The 22,660-nt window shown below is 46.8% G+C and overlaps 5 protein-coding genes across 6 annotated transcripts in view; 1 reads left to right on the forward strand and 4 right to left on the reverse strand.

Moving 5' to 3' along the window:
- The window catches only part of LOC131258994 (flotillin-2), a 192,981-nt gene that overhangs the window by 65,258 nt on the left and 105,063 nt on the right, over positions 1 to 22,660 (forward strand). The gene's annotated exons all lie outside the window — the stretch shown is intronic.
- On the reverse strand, positions 8,934 to 10,922 carry LOC131259818 (glucose dehydrogenase [FAD, quinone]). Its single transcript, XM_058261410.1, has 2 exons — positions 10,767 to 10,922; positions 8,934 to 10,676 (listed from the first exon to the last, which is right to left on the reverse strand). The coding sequence occupies exons 1-2, from the start codon at positions 10,920 to 10,922 to the stop codon at positions 8,934 to 8,936; spliced, it is 1,899 nt and encodes a 632-aa protein (XP_058117393.1).
- On the reverse strand, positions 11,110 to 11,493 carry LOC131258996 (knob-associated histidine-rich protein). The gene has a single exon (XM_058260404.1). The coding sequence runs from the start codon at positions 11,491 to 11,493 to the stop codon at positions 11,110 to 11,112; it is 384 nt and encodes a 127-aa protein (XP_058116387.1).
- On the reverse strand, positions 14,635 to 15,052 carry LOC131258997 (uncharacterized). Its single transcript, XM_058260405.1, has 2 exons — positions 14,743 to 15,052; positions 14,635 to 14,675 (listed from the first exon to the last, which is right to left on the reverse strand). The coding sequence occupies exons 1-2, from the start codon at positions 15,050 to 15,052 to the stop codon at positions 14,635 to 14,637; spliced, it is 351 nt and encodes a 116-aa protein (XP_058116388.1).
- Positions 16,706 to 22,660, reverse strand: part of LOC131259874 (glucose dehydrogenase [FAD, quinone]) — a 42,054-nt gene continuing 36,099 nt past the window's right edge. The window contains exons 4-5 of the mRNA XM_058261481.1: positions 17,599 to 18,057; positions 16,706 to 16,846 (exon numbers count right to left, since the gene is read on the reverse strand). Of these exons, the coding sequence (XP_058117464.1) occupies positions 16,706 to 16,846; positions 17,599 to 18,057 (600 nt within the window). The remainder of the gene's footprint in view (positions 16,847 to 17,598; positions 18,058 to 22,660) is intronic.

Raw genomic sequence — 22,660 nt, forward strand, 5'->3', positions numbered from 1 at the left:
GATCTTGTAAAATACCAATTTATCTAATTTATTTTGAATAAAAAATTCAGTCTATGTTTTAAGAAGTAGATAAATTAATTAAATTCATAAGAATTCAGTATTTTCCATTTATTTTTGTGCGCTTTAAATACCAACTACTTCCCTTCAGAAAGGTTTTGCAGGAAAACGGCAATTTTAAGGCAAAACAAACGAAAGACTTCAACACCCAAACAAGCGACGAACGGGTAATTATATTTTTGTCTATATTTTTCCCCCGTTCGTCAGCGTTTTTGTAACCAATGTGACGCTCATAGGATGCATCTCCTCCGCCGGAGCAGCACCACACAAGCCGGCAGTGGGACGAGGTTCAATTATCGTGCTGGCGATAAGTCAGCAACTGCATAAGGCGGTAATAACCGAACGCGGCTGCGCTTCTCCGTGGGGTGTTTGCGCTGCTACCGGTCGTGGCCGTTGATGCCGGGTAATGATGCTGTTGGGGGAGGGGGCTCGATTCTTGCCATCCACGGTCGTGCACGTCGCCGTGGTGCGGGCACCGCTCCTGGAGCAAACGGTCTGGTAATCGGACACACAGTAATGCTTCCTAGCGCAAATGGCACTCATACATAATCAACCATCCAAGATCGATGCTGCGGCTCGCGTGTAGGCTGGCTGGCGGAGTGCTTTTTCTCTTCGGAGACCGCGGGACAGACGGGCGGGACATTCAGCAGCGCACCGTTAGCCTGGGCTGCTCCGCCAGCTGTTTGGGAGGTGATCTTTGGGCTTTTCCGACAGCAGCTTCTGGTGTGTTTACTTTCCTTCCTTCGCCGCAAGTTCTTTCTTTCCTTCTTTTCACCGCGCACGCTTGAGCGTTTTTTCTCGCCTTCAGTGGGGGGGTTTTTTTTTTCTCGACCCACTTATGCCGATGATGTAATATTGCTCACATTCCGCCAAAAGCACTTTCACTGGGAGCTTGCCTTGAAAGTGGTGCGCGTACTGGACGAGAGACAAGAAATAAAAAAAAGCAGCCGAGTGGAAAGAGGAAAAAGAAAAGGAACGGCATGTTTGCAAAAAGATGGCAAGCGAATGGCTAGCGGATTGATGCGCGTTGTACGAACTATTCGAGACATTTCGATGGGATGTATTTGTTTGCTGGAGTTCTTACGATTTGTATTTGGTAGGCTTATTCTTATAAAATGGTAATTGATTATTTTATGTTCATATAGTACATTAAAATTATCCTAAATTTGCTAATTTTAAAATAATTTTATTACATTGTTTCATGTGGAAATGATTGCTGTCTTTACTGTGTGGTTGTACTCGTTGCGTGACAAATCGAAACCGGAACGGTATACATTAATCCAAGGCGTTTATAATGCCATAAACGGTTTAGTAAACTATTCAAACTATAATTCCATACGTGCCGAATTTTCAAAAGATCGTTGGAATGTGTACTCAACAAACTCAACCAGTGCAAACAATTCGATCCCATCTCGTTTCAAAGACGCATCTCCCCGCTTCGGACCGCTCGGTCCGGTTCCGTCCGGTTGGCCCGTGGCCACCCCATGGTCGGCCAAAATCCGTTTGTGTTTGAGGTCGTGGCGCGGCGCTTACGAAACTGCGAAAATTTTCTCGATGATGCAACGGCACGAGAGCGCGCTGATGGCCGTGTTTGGCCTAGGCGTTTCTGATTTTGATCGATCGATTCCTCTGCCCCGAGCCAGAAGGGATGATGCTCGTGATGTGTGAGATGTGCACAATGGGAAAATAAGAGCGCTAGCGCACACGGCGATGCCGTCAGTCCGCGTAAAGAGGAAGAGCTTTACTTTTTGAAGAGCACTTTATCCAATGTGGAAATGCGTGTGTCTGGGGGATCGTCATTGTCTATGTCAGTCTTCCGGTAGCCGAACACTCGAGAGCTGTTACGAAAGGGTCGCTCAAGTGGTTGAGGTGGTGGATGTGGACTTAAAATACTTTCCGTCGTGCGTGCCATTTGGGAGAAATGGGATGTTTTTGCTAGCTAGTTTTTGTTTGTTTGTGCGTTTTACCTCTTTGAAGCTGCATGAAATTCGATTTCACGTTTAAATGATCTATCTAATTATGTTTGAAATTGGCTCTCGTTTCGACATAACAAGTTGGTGTTTCTTTATTTTTATTTATATTTATGGTTAATGATTCCTTTTAATTGAAAGATTAGGAACTGTCTATTTGTTCAATTGAAAATTTGGAAATATTTGCTTTAAACGCACAATGTTTCTCGTCATATCTTCACTTTTTTCTGTTAAGTATATTTTGCTTCGACATTTTATCGGATATTAAAATTTAGATTTATTTAACGTGATATTTAGATTCTAGTAAAAGGGAGAAATCCGCAAAATAGCAAATGTACATTTTATATAACACATAAGAACACAGTAAGTTTTCTAACATACGGGAGCGTGTAATCTTAACCCAATTTTTGTGTGGTAGTAAATTAAAGCAACTAACATTCAAGTTTTAAATGTATAAAAATAAACTTATTTAACTTATTAAAATTCACATGAAAAGCAGAAGGCCTCCTTTCGGTTTCCGCTTTATAATATATTTAATTTATTTGCATCATCATTATCCCGTTTGCTCATACATTACAAATATTTAACACTTTGAGTTCTATCTATGGCTATCATTTTCGTTAAGTTCTAAAATGTGTTTACCTCATAAATAAATTAAAATGCAGTATAAAAGTAATCAAAACCATTTTTTCTTTGGGAAGGTTATTCTTTGCTTAGGTTTTGAAATCGTTTGGTTTAATACATTTTATTGAATAAAAATGATTGTGCTAAAAATGTTTTAAAACACTGATTAAATTTAAAGATGAAAATAAACTCAACAAAAATTTTATTTTCAGCTGAAAATTACTATTTAGTTAATTTACCAAAGCAAATTATTACTTGATTGAGAGAAAATGGGGTTCTACCCTAAAGCTCGTAACTACTTTATACCTTGAAATTCAACAAATAAAAGATTTCTATTCTAGTCTAGCAGAATAGTTTTACTCATCGGTTAATAACTTTGTTGGGTGAGATATGGTTTCAATGCTAAGTTTCTATTTTCCTACGCTCGATGATAATTGTTTGTTGCATTTGGCGCATAATCGGCATATTTGCGGAAGCACTTACAATTGTGGGCGTGCGTGACGTTGATTGTGGGAAACGCGTTGCTGAGTGATAGCGATAATTTAACGATCGTTTTGCCGGGCCGCTCGTCGCTCCTCCCACCCATCCGCATCAGCTCGGATGATGATGCATTTCGCGATGCATTTCGTTCCGAATTGCAACATCCACCGATCGCGCGTTGTGTTACATCGTGAAGGGAACCATCTCGGCTAACTCCGTCGGATGAAGAAAGTGCCCATTATCATAAATGATTTTCAAAACATTATCAACCGCGGGAAGGGGTTGGGGGAAACATTTCTTTGCGTGGGTTTATCCGTGCGCTGCAGTCGCGCATCCCCGACGTGCGCTAACGCTGGAGCTGCATACAAACATGCTCCTCGCTCTCGACTGCATCCTCCAACAACCTACTGGACGTTTCGGTTGTGACGCAATGTGTTTCGCATGCGCGATCCTCCGATCGATGGTCGACCTGGCCGTCGGTCGCACCTAGTGGAACCGGCACGATACAACCCCGCCCGACCACGGCCGTGCTGGACGGTTGGACTCCGAAAAGCGGCCGACTCTGGTGGCTGGCACGTAACCGGTGGACTCCTAACCTAGCTGCCGCTTGCGAACACTGGGGTTTCCACCGTCTTTTTCTTCTTCTTCTTAGGTTTATGCCCCTCACTAGTGACCATTGCATGGGCGGCCTGTGTCTGTGATTACGCGCGAGCGGGCCCGCCTTCTGGTGCGCCGCTTAACCCAAGACGCCTTTAAGAGTGCGATCGGGGGTATCGCAGGAAGACGCGATTACGTCTACGGCGATGTTCACTCTCGCTCTCGGTTGTGCGGTTGCTGGATGCCGGTCAGTTTGGGGTATCTCCCGGCGGCTGTTATCGGCTGCTTTCCCAAGCGTTTAGAAGCGTCGGATGAGATAGGGCTGGCAGGAGTCATTTCTGCTGCTCGAGCGAAACATTCACGTGCGGTTGGGAATGTAAGTCAATAGGTTCCGTTTGGTTAGCGGAGCGTTTTGTTTTTATCTAAAGTCCGAAACCGCGCCTGTTCGCGGAAAAGGGATTGCACTTTGTGTGGCGTGCGTTGGCGCACGTACGCAACCGGGTGATAAAAGCATTGGTCACACTGAAGACAGAGCGTAGCGCGCTGGTAATAGCAAACGAGCACGTGCTCGCCGGTGAGTGAGAGAGAGGGCTCCCAGGATCACGTGGGGGGCACCCAGGGGACTTATTTGCATAATGCAACCAGAAATACCACCGCACAAAACGGTCCCGCTTCCCGCGCGACGCCAAACACGCATTTGCCGTCGTGGGTTTATGGGCTGCCGAATGGAACACGAGGGGTAGTGTAGAGCATAAACATTACACGGCCCCACCCGGTGCCAGGGTGCCTAATCCTACCCCTCCGCAACCGAGGGTGCTTTCATTAGTAACCAGCTAGCCGTTGGTCTGCTCTCGCAAGGTTAGGCCTTTTTTTACCCTTTTCCGATCTGACCGGAAAATCGGACGCTCGTGCTAATTGCCCGAAGTGCGTGCGGGTTGCGCGGGTTTGTACGCACACGGGGTGACAGTGGCGGATTGTATTAACGGTTTAATCATAGATATTTGAGTTCGAGTGTGCCGATGCGGTAATAATCAAGCGGAATAATTAATTCGCGCACACGCCGTTAATGACGCGGTGGATTGCTTTGCGTAGTGACGATTGGCGAGGACGATGGGATGCCTGATTAGTAATGTAAGGAATTATCCTCGCGTTCCCTTTGTTCCTTGTTATTTTTCTGTAGAGCTGCTTGGGGAAAATCATCCGGAAATGAGGCGGTAAAAATAATTAACAAAAAACGGAGAAACAATTATTTTTTCTCAAAGCACAATAGTATTATTTTTCCTTTTTCTAAACTGTTCTAGATTTGTGGTATTAATTATTGTGGTAATTACTGTTCTACTGTTTCTTCTTTTAACATCTCAAGTTTTTCTATCAGTAATACGAATTTTTCCTTTAAAATTGCTATCAATTTTGAAATTAATATCCGCTCAACTATGCAAAAACATAATATTATTTTTGTATCCTCTATATGCTTTATTCATATTCGATTTGCAACGCCTGTTTTATATTTAGTTTGTATGAAAACAAAATTGAAATGTATAAATTGTTTACTCTTTGAATAAGGTGTTGATTTGTTGTTGATAGATAAGCAAAACAGTTAGCACACGCCATCTATTATGATCGACCTTTTTTCATAACCTTTCGTTCTTTTTTTGAGGCGTTATGTTTTGTTAATCATCAATTGTTTGCAATAATTTTGAAATCTGTTTTTCGCATCGTGAGCATTGCAAAAGTAATTCGTTATCGAACCTCGTTTCGACCCACCGTTTGGCGCCAATCATCGACACAGGGTGCTGTTTTATTAATGTTTCAATCCCGGGCCGTACAAAAACTCGTCGCTTGCTTGTGGCTAGCGTGTGGTGGAGCAAAACAATAATTGGAGCTTGAAATATTTTACATTATTATGCGAAATGTGAAGGCTGTTTAGGGGATCGTTAGCGATTTGTTTACGTTTTGTCAGCGATTCAGCATGCAAACAAACGCTAGTTTTTATTATTAACATATCAGCGTCAATACTTACATGGTACGCGATGCATAGATTTTATCCTTATTTGAAATAAATTTGTTTGTATGCTTAGTATGTTTCGTGAAAATTGATGTACTATGCTTTATTCAATTTTATTAATTTTTAGAGTGTTTTCCAATGTTTGATTCAAAATATCTTATCTTTGGGTTGTTCTCTAACAAATCCCAATACTCTTATAAAATGATTGATGCATTTTACCAGATAGCTATTAAAGATTTCGACACATATGCGGAAAGCTTGTTCGTTAACAGTTGTGTGTTACTTCCTTGCATAACACTCCTCAAATGGTTCTTGTCAGTTCCCTGCTGTACTATAATTTGATTATATTCATTGCGGCATTCCATGTGCACGTTTTCCCCAGGATAGTCCAATCTTTCCGGAACACTCCCGTATTAGAAATCGGCCTTTTATATTCCGGCTTATGCAAGAGGTCTTATTACCAAGTACCCCCGTGGGGCGAGCGCTTTTCACCTATCGTTTCCATTTCAATCGCACCACGGACGACCGACGCTCGGAGTGCGTCTTGGCGCTGCGGATCCAAATGTGCCCAAAGTAGTTTCTATTGCTAATTCAAACGTCAGTCAAAGCCGGCGGTAAAGGAGGAACGTGTTGGGGAGGGTTTAAAAATCGGCAGTTCGGATGATGGTTGATGTGTTGCGGTTTTATTTCCTCGTACCTTTTTTTTCGGTCCCTTGTTCCACTTCGGCAGGATGTCGGCCAGACCCACTTGACGTGCCCGGTCCGTCGGTGTGACATTGTTCACGTACGCCGGCAACGGTCCCTTATGCAATTGTTTGCATCGGATTATGCGATCGCGGGTTCGCTCGGAACCGGACACATGCTTGCGTACGATTGCACACACCTCGGCGCTGGCTATCCCTGGGCCCCGGCCGGCGGTAACCTTGAAGGGTGTTACAATAATAATGTATGGTACATGGGTAACTTTAACCACAGTCGATGACTCCGGTAGCAGATGGAAGGTGACGTGACTTTCCTCACAATGGATTGTTGTTGTGGCGTGAATGGAAATAGGGATGATTAACATCAGGATGGGTGTACTGTATACAAACATTTTTTGCTTGTAAATTATATCAATTATTGATAATAACAAATGACAATTCAATTCAATGCAAAATACTATTTTAGTTTATCCCTTTTCAACTTTATATGAGACTGCAGTTCGCTCAACTCAGATCCCTTTTTAAACATAAGAAAACATTTACATCCTTAGTTAAGAATTAACATTTGATAAAATAAAGTTTAAAAAATATGTTAACCCAAAAAAACTACCAAAACGATTGAATAACCTACAGTAGTACAACTGACATTGGCAGGGATTTGGCATCTAAAATGCTTTTATCCTTTCATTTTCATCGTTTAGGATCCTTTGACCGCGCTCGGAAATGGTGTGTAGTTGCTGAAAGTTATGAAAAAAAAAATTATGTGAGGTTTCACTGCATTTGAGAAAGGGTGGCTGATCAGAAGTGTGTATCCCCTAGTTTTAAATTTTGACCTTTTTTAATATTTTGATCTGATATTGTTGCACTGAAATACTGATTGTAAACATTGAGAAAACACTGTAATTTCGGTACGGTTTTTTTCATTAAAGTTTGATTTGAAACTGTTCGTCAAACAAACGAGAAGCTGTTTACTGTTATACTATATTGCATACCTTGAGGCGCATGTTGTTAAAATAGTTCTTTTATTCTTTTGCATACTTCAAGGCGTGTTTGATCTGAATGTATTAAAAAGTTAGAACGTCGACTAGCCAATTATTTAGGAAAAAGGAAAGTGTTTATTTTTTCGCACACTGATGAACTTACTTTAAAAAATGGCAATACAAAATACACAACATATTGTGCCCCACATAACTTGTCGATTGCCGGACATAAATTGGGAAATATGTTACGATATTTGATCTGACAGTTTTACTCTGAAATAAATTTAAATAACTTTCTTTGGTAAAATGTGTCTTCATCTATGCTGCGTAGGCAAATCTGCTAGACTGAAATTTCCGTCATCGGTGATCGGTAATGCTGAGCATAGATGCACAAACACACACACAAATACGAAACCTGCCGCGTAGAATGTCTAATGAACTACGCCTAGCCATGCCAAATAAGGTACGTGCGCAAAGCAGGCCGGGAGGAAGAAAAACTGTACTAAAACACGTGCGCACATTCCTTACGGAAATGAGGCAAGCGTTGATATGTAGCGGATGCTTTTAGCCTACATTCAATCTAGATCGTGCGTCTAATCACGCTTTCATTTTCGGTGGCCCTGTGCAAGTGGTTACTCTGGGCGGTGTGCAATATAAATTTGGTATATTTTTTTCATTCAAAAATTATCTTCTTTGTATTCATTTCTTTTCGGATTGTGTGTTCAGTCGTTTCGTAAGATCGATTGAAGGAATTAATAGTGTTCATTATATCCACTCCATTTTTATTTATTGGTAACGTTTTCCATTGTACACAAGAACGAATGCTCCGATGTCGACACTCATGAATGTTTGATTGTTTTATTTGCTGGTTGTTCCCCCCGTTATGTTTCCTATCGCCTGTTTGTTCTTTTATTTTTTTTTGTCTCCGTAATATACACAACTCATCCACACATATTTTTTTATTTTTACAACAACAATCCATTTGGATTAACACAAACACACACACACACACACACACACGCACACACAATTGGCTACTGCTTATGAACGAGCTACAATTATATCTACTCTCTAGTGCTGGAGTACTGCGGGCCTGTTTTCTTCTTTTTTCCTCTTCCTTGCCTGTTTGTCGGTTGTTGCTCCAAAGGAAATTGTAAAAATTTTTCTAAAACAAAAAACTTCACATTTTTTGCGTTCACACACAATCACTCTCGTTGATGTACCGCCCCGCCCCGTCCGCCACTCCCCGGGAACGCCATTCCCGGTTTCGGCGGTGTTTGTCCTTGACGGTAGCACTACTACCTACTATACAGAACACATATGTTACAGCATGCGAAACACGACAACACCATGTCCCCCCTGCGCACCGCTTCCGGCTGGGCTTCCCTCGCCCTCTCCCGTCGGCCCCGTGACGCCGCAGATCGGCAGCATCGAATGTGTATCGATTATATGACTAGCTCGAGGTATGTGAAACCACCGTCCGAGGTACGCGGCCATGGGAGGCGAGGGTTTGGGGCGGTCACTTTTTGCCCTCCCCTCCGGCGGCCGTCCAGCCCACCAGCCGGCCCCAGTCCTCCTTGATCATGTCGGCCGCCTTCTCGCCGATCATGATGACCGGCGCGTTCGGGTTGCCGCTGATGATCGTCGGCATGATGCTGGCGTCGACGACCCGCAGCCCGGACACGCCGTACACGCGCAGCCGCGGGTCGACGACCGCCCCCGGGTCCCAGCTGGGGCCCATCTTGGCCGTGCCGGCCGGATGGTAGATAGTGAAGGTGAACTGCTTGATCGTGCACGCCCAGTACTCGTCGGACATGAAGGGCAGGTGGCGGCAGCCGGGCAGCGGGATGGCGTGCGGGCGCGAGTTGAACCGCTGGAAGGCGGGCGTGTACGACACGTTGATCGCGATCTTGATGCCCTCGACCAGCACGCGCACATCCTCCTCGTGCGCGAAGTAGTTCGGCTCGATCGAGGGCGGCACGAAGGGGTTGCGGGAGCGCAGCCGCACCCACCCGGTGCTCTTCGGGCGCAGCAGCAGCGGCAGGATGGTCCAGGTTTCCGCGTTCTGGATCGGCTTGTACACGGTGTTGTAGAAGCCGTCGCGCAGGTTCAGGATCTTGCGGATGTTCTGCCCGCCGTCCGAGTTGACCGAGCTCGGGCCGAAGTGGAACTGGATGTCGGGCCACTTGCCGGACGGGTCCGCGTACTTGGTGTTGACGAAGGCGACCCCCTCGATGCCCGGGAACGTCATCGGCCCACGCTCGTTGAGGAAGTACTCCAGCGCGACCGGCACGGAGCTGTAGCGCGACGTCTTCACCGTGACCGGCTGGTCGACGAGGAACGTCATCCCGCCGAGCCCGACATGGTCCTGCAGGTTGTCGCCAACGGGCAGGTCCGAGCGCACCGGAATGCCCACCTCGGCCAGATGGTCCGCCGGTCCGACACCGCTCAGCATCAGGATCTGCGGCGTGTTGAGCGCCCCGGCCGACAGCACGATCTCCTTGCGCGCGAACACGTACTGGCGCTTCTGGTGGCGCACGAACTCGACGCCGTACGCGCGGTTCTGCTCGTCGAACAGGATCCGGGTGACGTGGGCGTGCATGGCAATGTGAAGATTCTTGCGCAGCCGCACGGGCCGCAGGAACGCCTTCGAGGTGCTGCACCGGCTGCCGCGCCGTATCGTCGCCTGCAGCAGCATGAAGCCGGTCTGCTCCGCCCCGTTGATGTCCCGGTTCGGGTAGCCCATCTCCTCGCCGGCGCGCACGAACGCCACCGAGAGCGGCGTCCGCCAGGGCGCCTCCTGCACCGTCAGGTAGCCGCCGACGCCGTGGTACGGCGAGCGCGCCATGTACGGGTTCCGGTTGTCCTCGGATTTGACGAAGTACGGCAGCACGCTGTCGTAGCCCCAGCCGGTGTTGCCCGCCTCGAGCCACGCGTCGTAGTCGCGCCGGTTCCCGCGCACGTACACCATCGCGTTCAGCACCGACGAGCCGCCCATCACCTTGCCGCGCGGCCAGTTGCACCGGTCGCCGATCATCGCCTGGCAGTAGCGCCGGTCGGCCGACGGCGTCGTCTGGTACTTCCAGTCGTACTCGGTCAGCTGCAGGTAGCCGGCCAGCGACGGCACGTCCGTCACCTCGTTCTCGTCGCCGCCGGCCTCGAGCAGCAGCACCGACCAGTCGCCGATCTCGGACAGCCGCGATGCCACCACGGCTCCGGCCGAACCGGCCCCGATGACGACAAAGTCATAGTATCGCCTCAGCTGGGAACAAGAACAAGCGAGCAGAGCAGAGTGTCAGCAGAGTAATCTGGGAGTCGGGAGCTGCCACGCATGGGGATGGGTACTACTCACCGTTTCCTGGTCGGTTGGGTTCGTCTCCGGGTCCACACTTTGGTATCTATAGTAATTGACTCCTACAGCTAAAAGTGGTATGAGTGTGAGCAGTGCGATTGGCGTGTGCGCAAGTCCTCCAGCTACTGCCGCTACGGAAGCGAGTCCAAGAGCCATTGCACGCGTGCGGGTCGGTAGGGATTCTGCTATCGGGCGGCTAGGATGGAATGGGTGGAAGCTAAGGTACGCCTGGAGAAGAGCGCTTCACCGAGGATGGCCCCTGGAGTCACGCGCGGACTCTGTAGCTTCGGGTTTCTGTAACTCTCTCGCTCCCTCTCGATTCCCCGGCACCAACCCGGGGTGCCTAGATCCAGACGTCGAGATCCTGCTTCGGGTTCTCGGACAGTATCTTCGGCGTGTAGTTGCGGATACCGCCGGGGCGCACCTTCTGGAACAGCAGCTTTGCGTTGCGGTCCTCCTCCTCGATGTCCAGGTACGACTTGATGTAGAGATGCTCGTTGAGGTACTTCGTCTGCCGCTCGACGCTCTTGTACGAGGAGGCGGCCGATGCGGACGAGGCGGACGAGGTCGTCGAGGCGGTGGACGGCGAGCGGGACGGTACGGCGGACGAGGTCGTGGAGGAAGTCGACGAGCTCGTGTGGTGATGGTGATGGTGGTGATGATGGTGGTGATGGTGGTAGTCATGTGCGGAGGTACATCTGGAGGGCAGAGATTTCTCCTGGCCCATTTTATTGAAGCTCTAGGGGTGGGTGGGGTGAGGCGAGAGGAGAGGAGAGAACAGAAAAAAGAAAAGAAAGACAGAGAAAGTTAGTATAACGCTTGTATAGCACACGAAATACACCAATCAGTAGGGGCAGGAAGAACCAGCGCAGGTCCCGGGACGTCTACCACGCGCGTCCGCGAGATACCAGAAGATTCCCTTAAAGGGAGGGGGGTCTGATAGCGGCGACGCTCGAGTCCGGGCTTCAGGTTATTCATGTTCCCGGTGGCGATCGTAATTACCCGCCAGTAATCGTAATCCCATTAGGACTAACTGTTTCTTTGCCACTCGACAAAACTCCAAGCGAAGAAGAACACCAAGCCCCCCAGAGAAACTCAAACGAAACGAAACAACCAACTAGCTCCCTAAAGCAGCAATCTCCCCCCGGGGTGCGTCTGCGGCCTCATATGCTCGTGATGCTGATGGTGCTGATTACCGCTCGGCTGACCATCATCTCAGCGACCGAAGGTTGTTGTGCGTTACGTGATAAAACACTGGCCGGGTGGCACGTGGTTGATGATGATGGTGATGATGATGATTGTTGTATTTTGTTAATCGTAGAGAATGCTTGGGATGAACTTGAACGGCTCGTGGCGGAACAGCTGAGGGGTTTTTTTTCCGTTAAATATCACAGGAATTGAGGTCATTATAGAGGAGACCCTAACAAGTTCTTCCATTGGAGTTGAACATCTTCATTGTGACGGGACAGTAGCGGATGCAAACAAGCTTAAACATTCAACATTTGCGTCACAGTTGACGACTCAATTATTGTCTTTCTTCCAACTACCAATCCACGGACGATCCTTGAATGTAGGTCTCTATTGTAAAGCTAAAGTTATAGATGGGATTTGAAGTGCTGTTCATCTAATATCTCTTTGTTCTATTCAGAAGAACAACTCTAATTCAGAAGTCCGAAACAACAGTAGCCATTTATCCTTAACTACACCTAGTGTGCCTAAACTAGATAAGGTTTTTTAAAATAAAGTCTCAGTGTTACCTTTTTCATTTCGTTTGGGAAAGATAATGAACACTTTAAATGTTCCAAGGAAGATCCGGGTTCGCAATAGAATTTAGTACTAACTCACTATCGCCTTTTCACTTCCTTCGTGAGTTGATAGAATTCATTATTAACAGACTTGTCTCATTGAAAGTTTGTTTACTTCAGGGGAGATAATTTCGTGAATAATGGATTATTTTAGTTCGCTATATAGCCTCATCGGACTCTCCCCATCATTAGCACAATGATTCGATTTGAAGTTCAATCGGTAGTTCAATTCAGACCACAGGCAACTATGTGGTCCTGCTGGGCATATAAGTAGTTCGAATCATAGGGGATGGTATAATATACACTCAGTTCCTGGGCATCGCAACATCAGTCCAAGTTGTCAACGAACACCACCACCATGAGCAAGCTGTTCCGTTTCGCTTTCCTGCTTCTCACCAGCCTGGCAGCGCTCGCCTCCGCTCAGACGCAACGCACTACGCAGCCCCCTATAACCAGGAGTCCTATATCGGGTTGATTGATTCAACTCAAAACTTCAATGCTCTAACGACACGTTCTTCTGCCTGTTGGCAGTGACTAAGCTTCTGCCGATGATGAGCGAGCATGTGAAGTTGAAGTAATAAAATTGGAATCGATCAGTTACCAAAACGTTGCGAGTCGTTATTTATCTCCATCAAAACCTTAAACGTTGATTTATCTGTGTCTCTGTGAAGAACGAGTACATACATCCTTACTTCCCGGATTCCGTTTTGTACCTTAAAACTCCTTATCAAATTCCTTCTCTGGCATGAGTCTTTTTGGCTTTACTTGATACTTATGGCATTCCCTAACCAGTGATATATTATCGGAGAGTATTTCAAGTTCGACTGTATTATTTTCGTTTCGAGTTGCTAGCCTTGCGATGCAAGATTTAGCCCCAACGTCCTGCAAAGGTGAAAAATCGTCCCAAATTGCTCATTGGGCTGGAAAATTTAGAGGGGGACCTCGAGTTGCCTACCATAAACAACAGGTTACTTGGCGTGTGTACGGTCGGGACCTCGAAACCACAAACGGCACTTCTTTAGCCCGTAAATGATCGTGGATAAAGCTTTTCTCAATTCCTTCTGCAACGCTGGCGAGGCATCTCTGCCCTAGGGCGCGTGTGAGTGTGGTTTTAAGTTTTTAAACATACACACGCGCATGCAGTTTCACTCCAGCTCTAGCACAGGAAAATTCAGGCCCCACGCACGGCCGATGGTGCCGTGTTTACCATTCAATGTCAATAAGGAAACACTCACCAAAGCGTGGTCTCTCTCGGTTTCAGTGGTTTCATGACCACATGCCAGCGTTATATTATACCTCCCTGTGCGGGTCGCTCGGGCAGGCTCCCGTTTTCTTCTCCCTCCTCTTTTTTTACGAGGAGGGAAAAGCTTCATGTCGGACGGACCCAAGGTCTGGTGCAAACATAGTTATTTTACTTTGCTCTCCCCTCCTCTGCGTTATGTTTCCCTGTTTTGCTGCCCCATGTTTCCTTAACTTTTACTCTCTTCGAAAACGGACGACCGTGGTTCGTGGTGGCCGGTGGCCACCGGAACGATTAGTTAATGGTCACGTTTAATTAACGTATCGGAAAATGAAAGTAAAAGTGGCGGTAAAAGGTTATATTGAGCTATACGAGCGGACAGAGCGGGAAAGGGGCCCGAGGAGTTGATGACATTTGCGATGATGGTTTTATTGCCGAAGCACTTGCAGTAGCGGTTAAAAGAAAAGTAACTACTGGTTCATAAAACCAGATTTTAAAGTCATGTAAAAACGAGCATGTCTTGGATGCGAAAAGGAATTTATGAACATTTCCCGCCTATGTATCAGATCCAAATATCCAATGCTCGATATATGGCTTTAATAGAGTTTCTTGCACACCTGTAGCCTACATAGACAACTTCATATGCCAGTGAAACGAATCTATTTTTTTTTTGTGAAATCCATGCCAATGGAGTTTTATTGTTTACTCGTTATTATAAGCTAGTCGATGTTCTGACTATGTCAGTGATGTTAGGACGTGCTTGCTAATACATTTCCGTAGGTTCGTAGCGGTTGGTTTCGGTAGCGGTTGTTCGATGGACTCGTTAACCTTTGATTCCACGAGCGGCCAGGAGCGCTTGAACCTCTGTAAAGTTTATACGAAATGAAATATAATGTTCTTCAAGTAGTACCAACATCCGTCGGATGCTTACGGGCAAGTTTGTTTCCGTTCACGGGCGGCGCGAAGGGCAGTGCCTGCGGGGTTTGGCCGCGCTGCAGCTGGGCGCAGTAGTCGGCAACGGCCTGCGACGGCTTGGACAGATCCAGCGTGTACGTCTGGCCGTTGACCGGGTTGCGGATGGTGGCCGAGGCCTTCCGTCCTGCGACCGCTCCGATGATCTTCGGCAGCTTGCAGATGCACTCGGATAGGGTGGTGCACTTCACGTCGGTCGTGTACTGTCCGTGTACGGTGACTGCGCCAAGGCAGACCAGTGCCAGCACGATGCAGATGAACTTAGTCATTGTAGGGGTTTAGTAGAAGTAACGAACGTTGCGTGCTTGGTTCAGAGTACGGCGAGGTACGAAGCGCGAGGCTGACCTGTGTGTGTTCCGAAGACGACTTAAGTGCAATGCCGTGGCCAGGCGTTCGTTTTATACCCTGCATCTTGACTTACTAGATCTTTGGCCATAGGGGACTTCAAAGTCGTGAAGAAGTTCCGGTTAGGAAAAACCTTTTTCTTCAATAGAGTTGTGTGATAACTCTCCAGGACTGTTTCACTTCATTCATTAGAATTGGACTGCATTTTTAGCACACTACACATAGACAGAGGGGTTTTTGAGGTAGATTCATGTATAGCGCAAAACATTTTGGCAGATTCTTCACTGTGTAGACTAAGTCATCAAAGAGCAGTTCGTTGTTGCCTGGTGTAATTCTACCTCCACCTAGGAAACAGCTTCAATACTTGTTATTCATGTCGCTCTAGCGGCTTACGCACGAGTTTCTTTAAAAACTGACGAAAAACAATCAACCGCATAGAAATGCGTTGGGAAGTACCAACTTCGTGCGCACAATCATCATCATTTCCGGACAATCCTTAGCGCTGTTCCTCTGCCGGTCTATACTGCGCTAGTGACGTACTTTCGTTCAATTCGAAAGATGTTGTGTGCCGGTTGAGTTGTATAAAATGTACACCGTCGTCGGATCGAACATTCATTCAGTTCCTGGACATCCCGACTACAATCCGACTTGCCAAAACACACCGACACGATGAGTAAGCTGTTCTGCTTCGCCTTCCTGATCGTCGCCTGCCTGGCTGCGTTCGCCTCCGCCCAGTCAGCTCCCTACACCCGGCAGCTCACCTGCAAGGACTACACCAGCTGCCTGTGCGTATCGGTACCGCGCATGATCGCCGCTGCCAAGGGACGCGCGGCGACGGCCACTCTTACCAACCCGACCACCGGCCAGAAGGAGGTGATCGACCTATCCAAACCCATGAGCGATGAACTGAAAGCCCGTTGCGCTGCCGCCGTCGCGAGTCAGACCCCGCGTAAGGGTTAATTAGTACACCGCACAACTTCTGCACCCCCAACAGCATGTTACTTTGCCTGAAGCGACGTCCTCCTTTTGGCAGCGCCCAAACAGATGAGAGAGCTAGTGAAGTTTAAGTAATAAAATCGGCATGGATTCTTTACTACAAAGTGGCGTATCGCTATTGTTAGCCCCATCGTATGCTGTACGTTCATCCTAAATCGTTGGTTTTTCTCTGGGGCTGTGTAGGTCGTGTACCAACATGCTTGCTTTCTGGATTCTCTTTTGGTCTTATATATATACATATATATCGTGTAATCCTCTCATCCAGCCTGTTTTAGCGTGTATGATTCGATCAATCCTTTTATTTGAATTGACACTCAATTTCGGTTCTATCAAAATCTTGTTTTGCTTTGTGACATTGTGACAAGCGTAAGGTCTACGCGCAGTATTGGTGTTCTGCGGCAGTTTATTTGTAGTCCTTCAGGAACGAACAGGAGTTATCATCATATCATATACATGGCAGTGACCGTAATCTCAAAAGTGGCACTATGTAAGATCCGACTTATTATTCAACGTACTTAAGGGACTGCCAACTGTCAACAGTATTCATAGGAAACTTTGTAGAGAAAACTGCTCAAAATCTCTCAGCTAGAATGAGGAGCAGCAGCCCGTAGCGTTCCTTGATTTTGGTCGCCAGCCAGTCGCCATGTTTGGCTGCCTGTGTGCATGGTGCCTAACATCGTTATTGTCGTTAGATTAGCCTGTACAAGCCCATGATTGGCGAACTGAGAACCCGCGAACCCGAAACAACAAGTTGGGGTATAGCTGGGTCATCCCACAACTTCAGCAATATAAAACCAAGTTCCTTTGCATCGCCCTCCTTTTGGAGTTGCGTGTTTGAGAACTTTAAGTAACAAAATCAACATGGATTCCTTACCAAGGAGGGAAGAGTGTTGTTTCGTTATCCCTGATGCACGATAAGCAATTATCCCTAATGTGCCAAACGAGAGGGCCATCTTTTTAGGGAGTTCTAAACGATCGAAACGAAGTTAAGAGTTTCTGATGACCCAACGAGGTTTTCATCTGAAGATGCTCTGATGCTTTTTCATTCTTTATCAAGTCCGAATGCAGCATCTGAGAATGAAGCATGCGATTTGTCATTCAGTAAACTTATTCAGAACTTGTGACTTAGGTTCTTAGTACATTGAAAAACTTTGGTATTAGTGTATGTAAATCCTTGCAAACATGTACTAACATTGAAGGAACTATCGAAAATGCTCTTCTGAAGAGGGTTGTTCCATCTCCATTCCGTCAATGTTCATAGTACCGGTGAAAAATAAGCCCTAGTATCCCAAAACCGTTATATGGTCTAGAGCTAGCAAATCAGCGTATAAGAAAACAGCAAACACACAGGATATATAGGAAGCAAGGAAAAACACCCATCACACCAAAAAAGCAAACGTCTGTGCAGACACACTCACAAACCCCAACACACCCAAACACACACACGCACACCCTTGGCGCAAGCACCACTCACTCGGTAGTCCCCGCGGATCCCGGAAGTGCATGAGCTGGCAGGCGTAGCGCCACTAAGGGCTAGAATGGGCAGCAACGGCCCGTAGCGAACCTTGGCTTTGGTGCGTCGGCGGGGAACGGCGGCGGCCGCGGCCCGCCGCAGGTAGCTGGTGATCGGCGAGACGCTCAGCGGGGACCCCGGCCCGCCGACTGCTGCTGCTCCTCCTCCTCCTCCTCCAGCTCCTCCAGCACCTCCTGCCCCCGGGCCGGGTGGATGCTGCTGCTCATCGAGGCGCTCCGTCGGGTGGCCGGGTCGCAACTCCCGGTCCGGCGGCGGTTGGGGAGCGATCGTGACGGCTTCCGGGAACCCGGGTGCGCACTTCGGTCGTCGATCGGGTTTTCCCTCTCCCCCCGAAGCCGCAGCTATGACGAGACCCAATCGGTGCCGGGTGGTTCCCGCTTGCGGAAGAAGGTTGTCGTGCTGAAAGTAACGATCGGTCAATCGGCGTTCGTATTCGCTTCCACCAGCTCTTCCGCTGCGTCTGCTGGCGACTCCGCTTGAAGGAAATGGCGTCGGTTTGGAATATTTGGACACCGTTGTTTAGTTTTTCCCTCCCCTTCCCAACCCCCCGCCCTCTCGGCTCCACAGCGAAAACAGAGAGTGAAACTGGTCTGGCCGGCGTCGTCTTGGGGCAAGGCGAAGAAAATCGGAACCAAACATCTCATACCGCACGTAAACCACACACCACCGTTCCTCGTAAACACTTTCACATTCCATCGTGCAGCAACAAAGTGTGCGTGCGTGCGTGCGTGCATGCGTGCAAACCATCTGCTTTCGAACTCTGCGCCGTATCGTTTTATCAATCGATCGCGCAGCGACTCATTTCGTTCGCACCGATCGATCGGCCGATTTGGGGTTCAATTATTCGATCGCCTGCTCACCATGCACCACACGTGTTTATCGTGCGATCATGGAAGAGAGCGGCCCATTAGAAAGGCAATTGCGCCGGTTTTGGCTCGGAAAAAAGAATGCCGAATAATGGTAATTTGCTCGTTTTTTAACAACATAAAAATATAAAACAACGCCGCTCTTTAGCAAGACCTTTATAACGTGCTGAATAAAATGGGTATTTCATATATTGTTTCATGGTTTATGTTATACGGATAAACGTAGCAAAAGTATAAAATTGTTCAAACGTGGCAATACTTGCTTCGGGAGGTTAGGTTGGATTGACTATTTTCTATTTCAATTTTAACATTCCTTTGGTGCAAAAGAGTTTTCATATTGTTCATATTCATTTCATCTAATGCGAGCAACTGTTTATCCTTAAACAGGCTATCAATTCTTTTAACACGTTGACTGCCATGTCACCCAAAAGTGGGTGACAGCAGAAATCAGTTCTAAAATGTTTTTGACCCATAAATAAATGAAAATGAGATAAAAATTATAGTAATATTTAATATCAACTCTTTGGGAAGCTAAGGTATTGCTTAGGCTTCAAAAATCGTTGGATGATTAATTGTTAGAAACAAATTTTATTAAAAAAGATTGTACTAAAAAAGTCTGCTAAAAACGCTTGGCAGTCATCGTGTTTATCTATTGAGGCGCGTGTGGTACCGTTTTTCTTAACTTGAAAAGTTGCCCACGTTAAACGTTTATATTCTGAAGCGGCTCAATTTAAAGGAAAAAAAACTGTATCTCACCTTCAACTTCGCGCTATCGCATCAATAAGAGAGTCTGCAGAAATCGCGTATGGCAACGTGAAACAACATGCTCACTTTCGGGTATTTATTTGGTCAAACTATCTGCCGGAAATGCCCCTGTTGCTCGTGTGTTTCTGACACTTTCCGTTTCCAAGCCGGCTGGAGTAAGTTTCGTTGCCCATGAACGAGCTTGTTGCGGGTGGAAAATTGTAGCCATTTTCACTTTCATTAACGATCTCGAAAATAAGGAGGCGGAGTGGGAAGGCGGTAGCTCGAGTTTCATAGACTCCTTTGGCGCCTGTCGGCCCGTGTGAGCCATGCTAATGTGAGAGATTTTGCTGAAAGAAAACGAAAAACACCTCCAAATCGTCTCGAAATGGCCGTATCGAACGCAAAGTGCAGCAATCACTCTGGCATGATTGCAATCGGAACATTTGGCCGGGGCGATAGTTTTGGGAAAGACTTCCAATTTCTAATTGATCATTGCCTGCCAATGGCCCGCCGTCACTGGGAGTGTGGTTGGTACAGTTTTGAAACACAGACGTGTACCAAAATTGCTCGTGTCCGCGGTGGAATTTGGAGCAAAGAAATTGACCGCAAAACGTTCCGATTGGTGTGTCTCTGCACCCATCATCGCCATTGCGCCGCGATCGGTCAAGCTTCGATATTTCTTCACGACCGCTGGAAAAACGAGCGTGCCCAATGGTGAACCTACGAACGTTGGGCAAATTTCGAGTGGGACTTTGGGTTCCTTGCCGAAGGTCTTTTTCTTTTTCCCAGCTTTGATCGGATGTCCCAATCGTAGGGAAAATAAATATGTTTTAAACATTCGCCGACGATTTTGGTTCTTTTTTTTTGCTTATTGTCAAAACCACCCATTGCGTAACGCCGAGTGGACATCGGTTTCCTTTTTGATGAAATTCCCTCCAGCGGCAGACCGAAAAACGTCGGTTATGCAATAGGGTTTCGAAGGGAAGCCCGCCCGGTTGGCGAGAAAGGTCGACTGGTTTGCACGAGATGAGCTGGGGCGATGGAAAATTATGTTAATTATCTCCGATCAAAATACGCCATCTGGTGTCTAAGGTCCAATCGGCGGCTTTGTGTTGCTTAAATCAATGAAGATATACATCGCTGTATATAATTGCGCTGTATGTTTGCATCTATCTATAACATATCTCACCGTGCTTGAAGATAGGAATAATCATCATGTCTTTATAATTTAAGGTGTTATGAAAAACATTCCTACTTTAAGCTCCAATTTGTTTTCTTTTCTCGAAAGTACATTCATGATTACCATTTTCTTACTAACGCTTTTCTCCCTTCTTTACTTTTCATTCCAGGTGCGTAAAGTTAAAAGTTTTCCTAAGGATTCAACGACATACGTGACAAATACGGAACATCCAACATCGATGACCAACACAAGGTACAGAGACGGCACTTGAACCACTTGAGCAGGCGTCAGAAGTCTGACAAGTCTTGCCGTTGCGTTGTCGTTACATTAACACGTTCCGTACCAAGCGTTTTAGCACAATTTTTAGTACAATTTCTCAAATTACAATTTGTTTATAATATTTGTTAAACCAATTGTTTTCGAAGGCCAAGCAATAACTTACCTTCCCAAAAATTTATATAAAATATTATGATAATTTTTATGTTGCATTTTCATTTATTTATGGGTCAAAAACTTTTTTGTACTAAAACTGCTGTCACCCATATTTGGGTGATGCGGTACGGAACGTGTTAACTGCCAGGCTGATTTAGTACAGGTTTTTAGAAGAGATAATTTTGGTTATAACTTTGTTAAAAAAATTGTTAAACGAACGGTTTCCAATACTAAGCAAAAACTAGGCTTCCCAAAGGGTACATTTTAGCCATTTTTATGGGCTACTACTATATAAGTTCACTACTACAACAGTGTAAAGGGCTGATGAGTATTGTAGCTGTCATGTCACTCGCTTTTTAGGTGACTCGGCCTTCAGCGTGTCAAAACAGTTCCAGTCACTCGTGCACATTGTGCCGAATCACTGTTTCGTTGTTTGCTTGTTGTGGATGTCACCACAATCCACCCGGACAACTCATCCTATTCCAAACGGATCGACCGATTGGTGATGGTGTCTAACGCCCGACGCGATGGTCAACTTTCTTCTTCGATCCTCAAGCATTCGCCCGGGGTTGACGTTATGGGGAGATATTTTATTTATGCGTGACCCAAATGTGTTTGTAAGCGCGGCGGTGGCGTTGGAGAGCGTTGGAGTGGAATTTCTCCATACATATCATGCAGATGGAACCGAGCATTGGAGAAGCAGATGAAATGAGGGGAGAAGTTGCCTTCCACGGCGGGGGGGTTGTTCTTTCTCCTTCCATTTTCGCTGCGTGCGTTTTTGGGAGGAATTCTTTCACTCCCACTTTCATTCGACACACTTCGGCGGTGTCGCTTTTCTTTTCTCTCCCACCCATACCACTTTTCTAATCCCGACCTATATTTGTTTGTTCTGCACGCGACGTCAAGACGAGATCGCAGCCGGACGAAACCGTTTGACGTCCGTTCGCTTCACTGTTGATTGTTTCGATGCGAGAGAAAAACAAACCCGATTTCGATGGAAAGCAAACCTCCCCAGTGCGGCGGTTACAAGCGACGATCGAGTTGGATTTTTTCAATGTTGTCTTTCGAACACGATGTCGACAATGTTGCGGGACCGGACGTGACCAATTATGAAGCAACGTGATAAGCATGCGTCGCCTAACTCTTGCCCAACGATACTGCGCAGTAGTTGGCTGGTCTCATTTTCGATGACCGACACATACACACAGATAGACACACCCCCTCCAACACCGGTGGCCACTAAGTTCGAACCGTGGCTTAGAAACGAACCGATACGATCCGGCCACTCCTTTCGCGCCCTATCGCCGTAGTAGACAGAAACGTTTTGCCGGTGAAATAAATTCCGAATTTCTCTTTCTCCATCCACAAACATTGTCCGCGCTGGCCAGCACAAATGGGCATGCCGGGCGTTTGTGTTAATGTCCGTGGCGCGTTGTTTTCTCACTTCCTGCACCGGCATCCATTCGCTTTAGTTTGTCGTGTTCTTTAATATTTTGTGGATTTTGCTTTAATCGCCTACCCGCCCCGCATTCACCGCGTGTAAGCAATCGTTATCGTTAATGTTGGGTTTAATTATTTCGTGTAAAATGTAAAGCCCACGCACGGCCCACGTGTTCGTGTATGTGTGGGTAAGTGCCTTTGGGCAGTGGAAAAAGGTGTCGTCGAGTGCTTCCCGGTTCGCGCGCGGCCATGGAACACGATGGATGAATTATTCAGAGATACGCGCCGTTACATGAGAAAGCTGCATGAGAAGTGGCAACAAGCGACGAACCCGCTC

This window comes from Anopheles coustani, chromosome 3 (genome assembly GCF_943734705.1).
Source record: "Anopheles coustani chromosome 3, idAnoCousDA_361_x.2, whole genome shotgun sequence".
NCBI classification, from domain to species: Eukaryota; Metazoa; Arthropoda; class Insecta; order Diptera; family Culicidae; genus Anopheles; species Anopheles coustani.